The 14,841-nt window shown below is 39.5% G+C and overlaps 1 protein-coding gene across 2 annotated transcripts in view; it reads left to right on the forward strand.

The window, feature by feature from the left end:
- The window catches only part of rpn2 (ribophorin II), a 53,504-nt gene that overhangs the window by 17,658 nt on the left and 21,005 nt on the right, over positions 1-14,841 (forward strand). For both annotated transcript variants that reach the window (XM_043710598.1, XM_043710601.1), the window contains exons 6-11: positions 1,428-1,562; positions 4,971-5,147; positions 9,541-9,659; positions 9,894-9,999; positions 12,993-13,084; positions 13,230-13,344. In XM_043710598.1, the coding sequence (XP_043566533.1) occupies positions 1,428-1,562; positions 4,971-5,147; positions 9,541-9,659; positions 9,894-9,999; positions 12,993-13,084; positions 13,230-13,344 (744 nt within the window). The remainder of the gene's footprint in view (positions 1-1,427; positions 1,563-4,970; positions 5,148-9,540; positions 9,660-9,893; positions 10,000-12,992; positions 13,085-13,229; positions 13,345-14,841) is intronic.

The following is a 14,841-nucleotide window of genomic DNA, read 5'->3' on the forward strand; positions in this document are numbered from 1 at the left end:
ATGAATGTCTGGCCTTCTTGACCCCCCCCAAAAGAGAGAATTGGTATGATGACTGTTGGATTAAGCTAACCACCAGTCACCTCTCTAAATGAAGAGGTACCTCTCAGATGTCAAATAGCATGGAATTGAGATTAAACATTTTTCATTATACTGTCAAAGATCAACGTTTTGTGATAAATTCCTTTGTAAACGTGTTTGCTATTTAGTATTTCTTGGATTCCTGGATTTGTTTTACCTTTTTAACCTATTTTTCTTTTGATTTCAGACTTGTAGATCAGCTTTGATTTCCCATGTTCTGATACCTAGATAAAATTAATAATTGTCCAGGAAATAACACTTGTTTTTTATTAGTCATATCAGTGCCTCACTGGGTCTATCTTGTTTTCAAAAGATAGGAAAATAATGCTATGCTCGACTTTGTTTAAGGCTGTTGTTGCCAGGCAAATCCATTTACTGCTACAAAACAAGCAATCATTACATTTTACAGCAGTTGTTAAAATTGTTCAAGTCTAACTAAAAAATAGTGGCAAACACTTCACTAAACTATGCTCAGATTAATTTTCTTACTTATTTAGTTCTTGTTGGTTACTAAATATGGAAGTATCTGACTTAACTAGCTTTCTGTACACGAGGGAAAATAATTTCACTAGAAAACGCAATCAAATAAATAGCTTTGAAAGAGCTACCAGGATCTTTAGAATTCAACTAGTTTAAAGGCAGCTGTTTATCAAATAGATATTTGAACAAATTTCTCTGCGTATTTATGCAATTTTCAAAAACCAAAAGATTATCAAAACAAAAAGCAATCAAAATGTTCTTTAGTGTATATGGGTTATTTTTAACTACAATACACTTATCAAACGAAAGAAGCCAATACACTCAAGTGCTAATTCTTAAGAATGTATTTTCTTGGTACAGATACCCTGCTAACAAATTGTCATTATCTCTCTCAATGACTAATTGATGTGGATTGCATCGCATTGTTTCTTGTTTAGATATTTTCCATTTATTGTGCTCTGCTCCTTCTCCTCTGCTTACCTCTCACTGAAATCCATGGCATGCCAGGTTAAGATAAACAATATTGTCTTTAATGCTGCAAACATTGATGTGACTTTCACCCTTAGCAGAGTGATGAATGGAATAGTAACAGAGTACTCGAGCAATTTTACCATTCCTAATGAAAAAAAGTATTTAGAATTGTGACTATGAAGTTAAGTAGAAAATTGATTACTGTCATTACAAATATCGAACATAATATTTGGAGAAGCAGAATTCAGAAGTTATGGAAGCCTCACAGTGCCTCTATGAAGTCTTTTTGGTTTTAAACCACACCAAAAAAACTCTTTGATGTAAACAATAACACAAGTTCAAGTTTTCTTTATTTTAGGGAAAAAAACCTCTTGTTGTTAACTTTATTTTTTTTTAAGGATCTGGTTGCACGTCTTGATGATTTGGGAGGTATTTATCTTCAATTCGAAGAAGGATTAGAAACAACTGCTTTGTTTGTGAGTGCAGCATATAAACTTTCTGACCATGCTGGAATGGAGCCAGCAATCAAAGAGGTGAGCACAGTGAAACTGAAGGAATTAGTTATGTTGTAGAGCTAATACTCAGTGTACTTAAAAGGAAAAATCTTAAGTGGTGTTATTTTTATAATTGTATGCTCAAGCATGCACATACATAATTTGTGGCGATTCTAGGCGGCACGGTGGCACAGTGGTTAGCACTGCTGCCTCACAGCGCCAGAGCCCTGGGTTCAATTCCCGCCTCAGGCGACTGACTGTGTGGAGTTTGCACGTTCTCCCCGTGTCTGCGTGGGTTTCCTCCGGGTGCTCCGGTTTCCTCCCACAGTCCAAAGATGTGCAGGTTAGGTGAATTGGCCATGCTAAATTTCCCGTAGTGTGAGGTATGGGGTAAATGTAGGGGTTTGGGTGGGTTACGCTTCGGCGGGTCGGTGTGGACTTGTTGGGCCGAAGGGCCTGTTTCCACATTGTAATGTAATCTAATCTAATCTAATCTATGCTAGCAGAAGGAACATCTTTATACATCTAGGCTTTTAGAATATTTTGTTTAAGCCACTTTGCATGGGGACCAAAGTAGGCGGGTCGGTGTGGACTTGTTGGGCCGAAGGGCCTGTTTCCACATTGTAATGTAATCTAATCTAATCTATGCTAGCAGAAGGCACATCTTTATACATCTAGGCTTTTAGAATATTTTGTTTAAGCCACTTTGCATGGGGACCAAAGTATGGTGCCTCCTGCTTCATGATAGATCGGTCACAATTGTATTAACTTTTATTTTTCCGGCACAGTATGACAAAACCTGATTAGACAGCCTTGGCAGTCTGATAACGCTTCAGCCTTTGAATCAGACACCCACAGGTACAGGTCCCGCTCCGGATCCCAGAGTTGTGTATCGTTTTCCAAGCTGGGTCATACTGAGATTTTATGTAGATTTATAATTTCCACTACAGACATGTTCAGGCTTTGCGCCCAATTGATTTGATTTGTTACTGCCACCTGTACCAAGATACAGTGAAACGTGTTGTCTTGCATGCTTCACAGGCTCCAAGTGTAACACAATCAGAGTGCAAAATATAGTGCATGGCGACAGAGATGATGCAGAGAGAGATCTATACTAATATTTAAGAGGTCTATTCAGAAGTCTGACAACGGTGTGGAAGAAGCTGTTCCTGAATCTGTTTGTAGATATATTCAAACTTTTATATCTTCTGTTTGACAGAAGAGGATGGAAGAGATGGGATGGGAGGTGTCTTTGGTGATGTTGGTTGCTTTACTGATGCTGCCTGAAGTGTAGATGAAGGCAGTGGATGGGAAGCTGATTTGCATGATGGACTGTGCTATGTTCCAAACTCTAGTTTCTTGTGGTCTTGGGAAGAACCAAACCACGCTGAGATGAATCCAAATAGGGTGCTTTACATGGTGCATCTATAAAAATGTGTAAGATCCTTATGGGCATCCTTTTCTTAGCCTTCTGAGGAAGTATAGGCGATATTGTTTGTTCTTAACGGTTGTGTTGACATGGGTGGATAAGGTTCTGGATTAGTGGTGCTGGAAGAGCACAGCAATTCAGGCAGCATCCGAGGACAGGCAAAATCGACGTTTCGGGCAAAAGCCCTTCATCAGGTTTTACCTCGTTTTTACCATGGGTGGATAAGGGCAGATTGTTAGTGATCATGATTCCCAGGACCTTAGCGCTGTTGACCATCTCCACCTCAGTGCCATTGTTGAAGATAGGGGCATGCCCTCCACTCTGCTTCCTGAAGTCAATGACCAGCTCTTTTATTTTGCTGTTGGAGAGATTGTTGCCTTTAGACCATACCGCTAAGCATTCTATCTCCTTACTGTTCTCTGTCTCATCATTGTTTGAGATCCGAACTACAGCAGTGGTGTCATCAAAAAACTTGTAAATGGAATTGGGGCAGAATTTGATCTCAGTCCTGTGTATACAAAGAGTATAGTAGGGGGCTGAGTATGCAGCCTTGCGGGGCACTGGTGTTGAGGATTATCATGGAGGTGTTGTTGCCTGTTCTTACTGACTGCATTCTATTGGTCAGGAAGTCGAGAATTCACTTACAGAGCAGGAGCAGAGACCTAGGTCTCAGAGTTTGAAGATGAATTTGTTTGGAATTATGGTGTTGAAGGTGGAGCTGTTGTCAATAAGTGAGAAGAAGGGCTGAAGAAGGGCTTATGCCCGAAACGTCGATTCTCCTGTTCCCTGGATGCTGCCTGACCTGCTGCGCTTTTCCAGCAACACATTTCCAGCTCAATAAGTGAGAGCCTGACATAGGTATCCTTGTTGTCCAGATCTTCCAGGGATGAGTGTAGGGCCAGGGAAATGGGGTCTGCCATGGACATTTTGCATCAGTAGGCAAATTGCAAGGGATCGTCAAAATCTGGAAGGCTGGAGCTGATGTGAGCCATGACCTGCCACTTAAAGCAATCCATAATTATGGACCACATTGCAGGTCGGAGTCATTGAGAAATGCTGCGTGATGTTTCTTTGGCACTGGGGCGATGGAGGTCTTCTTGAAGCAGGAGAGGAATTAAGATCATAGTAAGGAGTAGTTGAAAATGTCTGCGAATACTCCCCTGTCCCTAGCTGGTCCTTGCAGGATCTGAGTGCATGACTGGAGACTCATGGGCCAATGGCTTTCCATGGGTTCACCTTTAAGGCCAATCTAATGTCCAGCACCAGTGACCAAAGGTACAGATGAACCTAGTGACATGTGACATCAATTCACAACCTTTCTGTTCAAAGCAAGTATCGAATGCATTGAGCTCATTGGGTAGGGTTGACCTGTTGCCTGCAATTCGGTTTGACTTTGCTTTGTAGCCCATATGTCGTGTAAGCCTTGCCACAAACAATGGGTGTCCATGTGGTTAGTCTGAGCCTCAAGTTTAGTTTAGTATTGCTCTTGTGGTCTGATGGCCTTGCAAACGTGGTACCTGAATTTCCTGATTAGGTCCAGGTTGCCTGACTTGAACACCTCAGACCTGGACTTCACTAGGGAGTGGATCTCAGTTCACCCATTTTCCCCCTTGCTTTGTACAGGAGCACAAGAGCTTAGACTGGATACTTGAGCCATAGCACTGAGATTGTTTTAATTTTCTTGATGAACTTTACAATACAGAAATGCTATGGACAGTCACTCAACCAAAAGAATTCCAATATTTAGTTATGTCACTTCATTAATCTGTGATAGAACATTGTACACAATATGTATTCTTGGTATTTTAACTCTGATAACTGTCTTCAATTGTTCCTTATATTAAATAATGCTTTGATTGATATGCATACCATGTAAAAGATATAAAAGAAAAATAAATCTGATATTCAATCTGTTAAGTAAAAAATGGACCTCTGGGATATAGCGATATTGTATTGTTATCAATTAGTTTTATTCCTGTCAGTAAACCTGCAAAATTTAGCTTTTCTTTTACTTTCAGGATCAAGTCATTCAGCTTGTCAATGCTATATTCAGTAAGAAACATTTTACCACATTGTCCGAGGCTTTCAGCATTGCCTGTGCTGCAGCGGCTTTGTCCCATAATCAGTACCATATTCCAGTCATTGTCGTAGCTGAAGGAATTGCTTCTGTTTCGCACAAGAAGCCCAACCTAAAGGTAACTTCTGCCCATTTGTGCTTAGTTCAACTTCTTTAACGAAAGTAACTTGATTGTCCAAACTGAGAAACTTTTTCCTCTTACTGATGTGATGGGAATTTGAACCTACTTTTGGTCCCTTCTCTGGTTCACCGACTTCAATTGCTGCCTTAAGTAAGCTGAACATGTTAAGAGTTGATTCTTGTTGACCAAACTGATGTGAATTGTGGAAGGGTGCAACAATAATATCCCTTGAAAACTTGGAAGCAGATATTTTTTGTCGGTTGTGAATATATCTTCAGTTCCTTTGGAGGTGAACCAAGCTAACATGGTGAATGAGATAAAACAGTTTAAACTTTCTTATGTGAATATTAGGTTAAAGTATGTGCTTTGTTTATAAGAACAGGAGTATATGTAATGTAAAATCAAATGTAGTCGTGTGTCACTTAAAGATGGAGTTAATAAATGGATGCTGGGTCCTGGAATCCAGTATTGCAGAGATAAGAAATTATGACAGCATTGTGGGAAAATATGGATCTCAGCAGCTGCTTGTCAATCTGCTCTTTTCACACTTGCTTTCCCCTACCCCCTCACTGCCTCTATATACTGACTCCCCTCCTGTTTCGATCACCCATTTCTCTTTCCAAAGACTGTAATATTCTGGAACTCCATCCACTCTCCCCTCAACAGTGAATGGCAAGGGAACTAGAGAACTTGATTCTCGCCGTTTGTACTCAATCATTTAATTTTAATTTTTTTTTTTAAATGTAATAATTTATGATAGAGAAAAGAGGCAAAATAATTTCCCTTCCTTACATTTGTTTTCTCTTTGTCTTACGTTTTCTTTAAAAAATCTGTTTTTAAACTTCCTAAAATTTGTATCAAAGATAACGTATGCAAAATCAATACAAGTTGTACTTCCTTAATCCAGCAGCCCTTTTGGGCTAGTTCTTTAGGGTTGTCACATATTAGAGTCAAAGCAATTCTAAATCAATCAAAAGCAAGTCATTCACTTGAGTTCCATAGTCAGTGACTGAAGTCATTATGAAGCTTTTTAAGCCATCAGAAATATCAAGTACGTTCAATGCACAAACCCTTTATTCTCACAATTGAATAAAATCTATCTTGACCTGTATCAATCACATGCCTAATGGGGGAATGATTTTTCAATTGGATACCAAAAACATGATTTAGGATATCCTAATTAGTCGAAGTGTAAATAAAGTAATACAAGATAGATGCAGATACTGTGGATGCCATTACAGGGAAAATTGGGAGTACTGCAGATGCCAGATTACACTTGTTGCCCGACCAAAGAGCAGAGATTTAAGGAAGTACATAATGCTTTCTCATTTTCACAAAGCCCTGAAATCTGTAAATTGAAGTTTTGTTTTTCTCCAACAGTTTGCTTTTCTAAAATCAATTGAACAAAACCTACCAGAAGTTAAAGAAAAATATTTCAACAGTTAAGCTGACTTAGCAGATGCTACATACAAAATTGAATTCAGCTCATTGAGCGATCTAAATGGGTGGGGAACTGTGAAGTGTAAGCTCAGGAGGACAAGTGGCTGTAGAGTACCTGAAGGTAACTTTGTTTTGGTGAGGTTCAAAGGTAGTTAAAGATTGGTGACAGATGGTGGCTTGCAGGAAATACCCACATCCCATTCCAAGACTAAATAGTTTAAAAGTGACAGAAGCCTGGGATCTTTTAATGTTCAGATTAACGTGAGAAAACATAGTAAAACATCACCTAAAACCATGACAGGAAATCATGCCAGTTAACTTGACATTATTTGGAATAGGCAACTTTTTGAAAGAGTTTCTCTTGGTTCCCTTGGTCATATAGAATTTAAGCATATCATATAACATTCAGATAAAAGTATATGGATGTTTTCAAAGATTGTTACTTTGTAGACTTACTGAAACTGAAAGAAAATTATAAAAGAAGGTCCAATTTTAGCATGACACTTGCACTGAAAAAAACTTTGAATATTCCTTTGCCTCATGAAATAGGAGCAATTTATTAGAATTAATTCTGGTTCACCATCTCCTCCAATTTTGGAGCCACGTTGGTGACAAGGGAGGGACTGATATCTGGTTTTGGTCCTAATTCAGGTTAAAAGAGCATGTGAAGATTATGTAAAGTGTATCTGAAAAGAAGTGATGTTCATCTGGTACTATACTGTTATTATTTTAATCCAATTTTAAATAAGATGTGAATGCATCTAGCTACATGACTTGCCATTTAAATGTTTGGTATTTTCAACATAATGCAATTATTGTATAACGTTTGTCACTGGGGAAGCAGTGCACTTTACACTTATTCAGATCACTGAACAAAATTAATAGCTACTTTTATGGAGTGTTAAATTAGAGAAAAAAATTATATGGTGTACATCTAGTCTTGGTATTTAAAATCAAATTATGGGAAATTTATTTGGAGCTAGATAACGTTTCATGGTGAAAATGATGATGGTTAGGTTTTAGTTTGGGTTACAACTGAAGCAAGTTTGTTAACAAAGCCTTTTGTATTTGTTTTGTTTTGGAGCCACGTTGGTGCCTGAATATTTTTTGTTTACAGGATTATGTCAACATTTGGTGTTTAGGGAAACCATTTTTGACACAATTCTAAATATAATGTTGAGCTAATTGGACATAGGATTTGGCGTTCCTTTTGGGAAGGAAACTGTCATTCTTACTGACTCTGCTTAGAGACAAACAACTGCAGGTGCCGGAATCCAAAGTAGACAGGCAGGAGGCTGGAAGAACACAGCAAGCCAGGCAGCAACAGGAGGTGGGGAAGTTGAAGTTTCTGGTGTAACCCTTCTTCAGGACTGGGAGTGGGTGTGGGGGGAGCTGCAGATAAAGGCGGAGGTGGGGGCAGGGTGATGAAGTGGAGATAGGTGCAGACAGGTAGAGGGAATGGGAGGAATGAATCCGGTTGGTGGCTGGGAGCAAAGAAAGGGAGGGGGGCAGAGGCAGGAGGGAGGTTATTTGAAATGTAAGAACTCAATGTTGAGTTCTTCAGGTTGTAGGGTGGCCAAGTGGAAGATATGGTGTTGCTCCTTCAATAGGAGCTGTGGTTTGGTTTGACAATGGAGGAGGCCAACGATGGTCATGACGGAAAGGGCGTGGTTGGGCAAATTGAAATGGACTGTGACTGGGAGGTCTGGTCGGTCCCAGCAGACCTGGCTTCAATTCTCGGGGAGCTGTTCCCTGAGTTTGTTCAATCTCCACGATGTGGAGAAGACCACATTGGGAGCACCTGATGCAGGAAACTAGGTTGGAAGAGAGGCAGGTGAACCTCTGTCTCACCTGAAAGGATTGTTTGGGTCCATGGGTGGAGATGAGGTGGGTGGTGTACCAGCAGGTTTTGCATTTTCTTCTGGTTGCAGGGGGTTCAGTGGCAGGGGTGGCGTGAACCAAGGAGTGTCGGAGGGAATGGTCCTTGCAGAACACAGAGGGGTGGGGATGGGAAGATGTTCTTGCTGGTGGGGTCTATTTGGAGTTGGCAGAACTGCTCGAGGGTGATGCATTGGATGTGGAGACTGGTGGAGTGGTAGGTGAGGACAAGGGGGACCTTGTCTTCATTGCACTGAGGTGGAGGGCGCGGTTTAGAGCAGTGGAGCGGGGAGGTGGTGTGGTGGAGGGCTGTCTGGATGACAGCAGGAGGAAAAGCACATTGTTCAAAATAGGTGCACATCTGGGATGCTTGCAAGTGGAATGTCTCCTCATCTGAGCAGATGCGGTGGAGGCAGAGGATTTGGGAGAATGGGATGGAGTTCTTGCAGGGTACTGGGTGGGAGGAGGTGTAGTCCAGGTAGTTATGGGAGTCTGTAGGTTTATAGTAAATGACCATCTGGAGACTGTTGCCGGAAATGGAAATGATGAGGTCAAGAAAGGGGAGGGAGATGTCTGAGATGGACCAAGTTATTTTGAGGGCGGGGTGTAGGTTGTGGGCAAAGTCTATGAATTGCTCCCGTTCAGCCTGGATGCAGGACGCTGCACCGATGCAGTCGCGATGTAATGGCGGAAAAGTTAGGGTACTGTGCCTGTGCAGGTACTGAAAAGAACTGTTCGATGTAGCTGACAAAGAGATTCTTACTGACTCTGGCTGTGGTGTGAGTCTCAATCTACAGCAGTATAGTTGCTTCTTACCGACGTTCTAAAATAGCCTAAAAAGCCGCTCAGTTTAAAGGCCTCTCCTACATTATCTGAAAGATTTTAAAAATCACTGCAAACAGTGCAGATTGTAATGCCCACAAGAGGCCAATTGTATTCACCTGTGTTTAAGATTATATTTTAAAAGCAACAGCATTTGACCTACAGTTAGAACATATCTTCTGTGAAGCGGCATATCTCAAAGCATTTATCATACTCTTCTCTTAATCTTTCTTTCATTGCTTGTTTCCAGTTGCATGTGACAAATATTTTGTCTGAGACTCTGACTTCAGCTGATGTTCAGGTTGAAAGTGCCAAGTCTACAATGGCAAAAAACACAGTTCTTCAACAAACATCCTTTGCTTTGAAAGGGTAAGAAAAAAGATTGTGTGTGTATTTTTTCTTGTTTCTGTAGACCACCTGAAATGGTTAACACCAAATTTCACCATGTCATGAGCATAAATCACTTGTACGTAATGTTTAGCAATAGGCTATTGGCTATATGAATGCAGAAAGCCATTGATAATTTAGCTACAACAAACAGCTTTGAGTTATTGTTATTCATCAAAGGATCACACTATGATTTTCACATTTTTTTTCCATTAGTGATATCTTTGAATTGAATTTTATGGAAGTAAAGCCACCAAGTGGATATTATGACTTTTCTCTCAGTGTGGAGGGTGATAGCCGTTTTATGGGAAACCATGTGGAGGTATGTGCTTTGCTTTAACTGGCATAGGCTTTTTTTAAAAAATCATCTATAAATATGAAAGAGCAGTTCTACTGACATTATTTTGATGAATGTAGTGTAATTTGTTGTAGTTGTATCAATGATCGTGGACTCCTGGTTTTATTTCATGACTGTGTGGTCTGAAGAAATATCTTACTGGACTTGAAACATTAGCTCTGTTTTTGTCTCCACAGATGCTGCCACCTTTGCTTTGCGCTCATTGCCTGCCATACACTAATCTGATCTCCCTTGGTTTACATCTTGCTTTAACTTTCGTCCTATCCCCCCTCCTTTCCTGCAGGTCCTTAGGCTTCCTTCTTTCTTTAGTAGTGTTTCACCAATTCTTAAATTGTTCTTTTTCAAATACAGGTGCCTATTTCTAATCCAGCATACCTTGCTATGTATAATAATTCCATAAATAATGTTCAGGATAGAATTGGGAACATCAATAAATTAACACATGGAAGTTGTGCAGAAGATTTAAAAACATCAAGAAGAGACTTGCGCAGCAATTGAGAGAGAGGCTTGGAAAAAGAATCAGACAAAACATTTTAATATATTTCTTGTTAGCATGGAAAGTAGAGAATAAATCAGAAGGAAGTTGGAATGTTTGAAACAGTGTATGTAAGGATTGTATTGAAGATGCTGTTGAAATTAAACAGAACAAAAAATTCTTGTCAGTTGGTTATACAAGAACACGGGGTGGCACAGTGGTTAGCACTGCTGTCTCACAGCGCCAGGACCTGGGTTCAATTCCAGTCTCTGGTGACTGTGTGGAGTTTGCACGTTCTCCCTGTGTCTGCGTAGGTTTCCTCCATATACTCCGGTTTCCTCCCACAGTCCAAAGATGTGCAGGTTAGGTGAATTGGACATGCTTAATTGCCCGTAGAGTTAGGTGCATTAGTCAGAGGGAAATGTGTCTGGGTGGGTTACTCTTCAGAGGGTCGGTGTGGATTAGTTGGGCTAAAAAGGCCTGTTTCCACACTAGGGAATCTAATCTAACCAAAATGGTTATTTCATTGCCTATTAGATTGCATTCTTCAATGGACAGGTTTGTGCATGAGCAATTTTGAACATTTTTTCACACATGTGCTTGGATGAATATTAATAAAATATATAATTTGAAGATTAACTTATTTTGTATGTTCAGCAGAAGACGACGTTAATCATTTTTAGTTTCATTTTAAAACTTGGAGTTGTTTAATGAGAAATCATATTTACCGATGAGGCATTTTAATGAAATTTTACAAATGTAACTTAGAGGTAGGAGGTTAGAAATCCAGAAAGTATAGCAGTCTGTGGATGTGCCAGAAAGTGTGGGCAAGGCAGCTGTACAGCTGAATTTTGCAAACTCTTGTCTTTGGTCAGAAGTTTAAAGTAGTAGTGAGTGTAGTTGCAGTTTGTTTTTGGTGTCTGGGGGAGAGACTGCAGATGGAGGGACAAAATATCTAGTGACTGCAAATATAGAAATGTAAAATGCCAATTTGAGGCTATAGTATTGTTTAGAGATGTTAAGTGACATTGCCACAAAATATATTAAATTTTTTGATAAATCTGTGTCAACAATGTAGTTCATCAAAGCATAGTTGGATGCTTCTGAATTGAATACAGGTGGCAGTAGATGATCAGGTTGATCGACATGAGATTTGGTTAGAATGAAAAGATTTTACTTTTTGTATTTCTGTAGAAACTTAAGAACGTTGGGAAGTGGTTAATTTTGGAATTTTTTTTAGAGATGCCAATCAAATAGTTGGAGCCTGGGATATCAGTTACTGTTATTATAATGTACTTAAATGGCAAACTTAGCACTACTCATTTTCTGCAAGTTGACTTAGAGGTGTCAAAGTGTTCATGTTAAGGTTGTGGAATTTAGAGGCGTCAATTGCTTGTACCATAACCTTTGCAAACAGTGTTGAAAGATAAATAGGTTTAATTGTTGTCCAGTCTGTATGGTTTGTATTTATGCTTCCTTCACTGAAATTCCTAATCTTGCCTGTAGTGATTAGTTGAAACCAAGTCCAATAGGCCACCTTGTCTAAGTGACACTGATCTGTGAGAATATAAACTGGGTAATTTGATAACATGAGAAAATTATTAGGTTCCATATTCTGTGTCCACCAGAAGACTGGTCATGCACATAAAAGTAAAAGAATTGAATGGTGCTGAACAGATTTCTTTATTCTGAGTTACCCAGTGTTATAATATCAAAGTCTCTTTCTGGTCTGATGTAATACAATGAATGGCAGTCTGGCAACTCAACAGTATTTTTTCAGGTTTATATTTAACTTTGTTCCTCCACAGCGTTTCTGTCAAATTTTCATTGATTCACTAATGAGGTCTTACCATATGTGAACTTGTTTTCTGTAGTCTTACCTTTAAAACTTTCATTTCAAAAATGAAAATTCTTAGAATCACCTTTCAGTGCATGCCATAAGAAATGACATGCCCTCTGGAATTATTTAAATGTCAGTTTTTTCATCAATTTTGTCAAGTGACTGATCTAAATCATGCTGCTGCCGTATTAGGAGAGTTCAGTCACATCTAGATGTGGAAGATAGTAGCCGATGTTCATTTCTATAAACATTTTGTCTTTAAAATTGTTAAAACTGATGCATTGGCTTGCAGCTTGTCAAAATTTGAAAATTGTCATCCACAAAGACATAGACGTTTAATAGAGTTCAATTTTGATAGAAACTTAGATCTGGAAGAGAGAGTAGGCCATTCAGCCCTTCGAGCCTGCTCCGTCATTCAAAATAGTCACGGCTGATCCTCCATCTCAGTGTATATTCCTGCCTTCTGCTTTTGGCAATACACCATGGCTGGGGTTTATTTGGGCACTCCATAATGTTCACACATGGTGTTGATGTCTATTCTAAAATCTTGTTGCTTTTCCTATTTATTGAGACTTTGTTGGCATTGTTCTTACATCAGTAGTGATTTATAAGTCTCTAACTTGTCTATCTTTCTGATTTTAGATCAAAGTCAAGGTTGCCACTGAAGTCGATATCACTAATGTTGACCTCTCAGTAGTTGACAGGGATCAAAGCATTTCACCAAAGACCACCAGGTACAGCAAATTAGTATTAAATATGCTGAAACATTTGTAGTAATTATATGTGCCACTTTTGAAATTGAAATGATGTTTCTGAATTTTTAAATATGTAGTTAATTAATATTTTTAAAATTTAGTTTTCAATATTAATTCCCATTAGGGTGACTTATCCTTCAAAAGCCAAGGGGCTTGTTGCTGCTGACAGTCACCAGAGCTTTGCATTATCATTCCAGTTGGTAGACGTGAATACTGGAACTGAGCTTACTCCACATCAAGTATGTATTGTACAGTTTAATTCCAACTGTGTCTTTTTTTATTTGCCTCTTGAAACAAGGATGCACTTTTAGTTTTGACCTGCAGAGTTTCTGTTCTAGAATTAGAACACACAATAAACCAAGACACTCACATGAATTGATGTGTTCAAACTTATTATGGGGAAATGCCCTTAGTATCAGTCCAGATCAATGGGCAAAGCTTTTCAGGGTGAGCCAAAGTCCCACCTCCAGAGCCAAAAGAGGTGACCATCCATCCCAGGAAAGGGTGGGAGATGGACACACTGTCAGTGGCATCCAATTAGAGGCTGTAGTCTACTTGAGGATGACTTCAAGTCCTAAGGCCCGACAGCTTGTTAAGTGGGTCATCGCTCCTGCTGGCAGTGATCACTGCTGAGGTTGCAGACCCAGGGACAGGGCATCTCCATTTTTAGTAGAGAGGGAAGTTTATTGAAGAGAAGCTTGGTCCAGGCTTGCTGCAAGCTCCATTCAAGTGTAGGAAATGGTGCTTATATTCCATTGCTTTGGAGGTGACCACTGCCACTGTTAAACCCTTCTACAGTCCATGGAATGCCAATAAAGGATGATCCCCTCACCATTCTGAGAGATCTTCTGATTCAAGTAAGATTCTCATGATTGTGGAAAGGGCCCGTAATGAGCTACTGTTCAGCAGTTTCACCAAGGATTCTGCTTATGGAAAAACACTGGTTGAGAGAAGACCTCAGGCATGCCTCCTGGCAACCTCCCCCATCATATTGGCGACATTCCAGCTCCAAGAAGTTAGGATAACTCACCAATTCCAAAGGAGAGAAATGATTTTATCAGCTAAGGCAACATATTTAGTATTAGTCTGATGATAAAGTATCAACCTGAAACATTTAACTCTGGTTCTCTCTGCAAATGCTGCCTGATCTGCTGAACGTACCTAGACGTGTTTATTTTTTGCTTCTGTCCACTGAATTTTGCTGCAGATAGACTGAATCATGAGTACTTTTGTTTCTCGGTTATCCTTTTTGTGTAAAGAATTGCTACATTATTCTCTACTGAGCATCTGTGCTCTGCCTGATTTAAGATTGAAACAAGAATTTTGCATTACCCCACACTGCTTTTAATAAGATTGTAGCCAAATTTCTATATTAATTCTCTTTTTCCTGCAGTACCGCCACCTCTCCCCCACCCCCATGCCAATAAAACGTTGCAGCAGTCTTCATAATTCCATTTGCCAAATTGCTTAAGCTATTTCAAGGAACAATTTTGATTTATAGTGTCTTTGTTTATATTGCAAGCAAGCAGTATGATAGGAATGATGTAAAGATGAAAGTGGCCAAACAGAGCGAATTTCAGGAATTGGGGAAATCTGCCTTTCCTGTCACTGCAGCAAGGCCTATAAGTTGTAGAGTTATTACTTTATGAATTGTTAGTGCAGTGTGCAATATTTGGTTGTGCATTTTCTGTGCAGTAATTTATTATTGTCTGTTGTAAAATATCGACCTTCTCAAT

The sequence above is a fragment of the Chiloscyllium plagiosum genome, chromosome 20 (genome assembly GCF_004010195.1).
Source record: "Chiloscyllium plagiosum isolate BGI_BamShark_2017 chromosome 20, ASM401019v2, whole genome shotgun sequence".
Taxonomy (NCBI): domain Eukaryota; kingdom Metazoa; phylum Chordata; class Chondrichthyes; order Orectolobiformes; family Hemiscylliidae; genus Chiloscyllium; species Chiloscyllium plagiosum.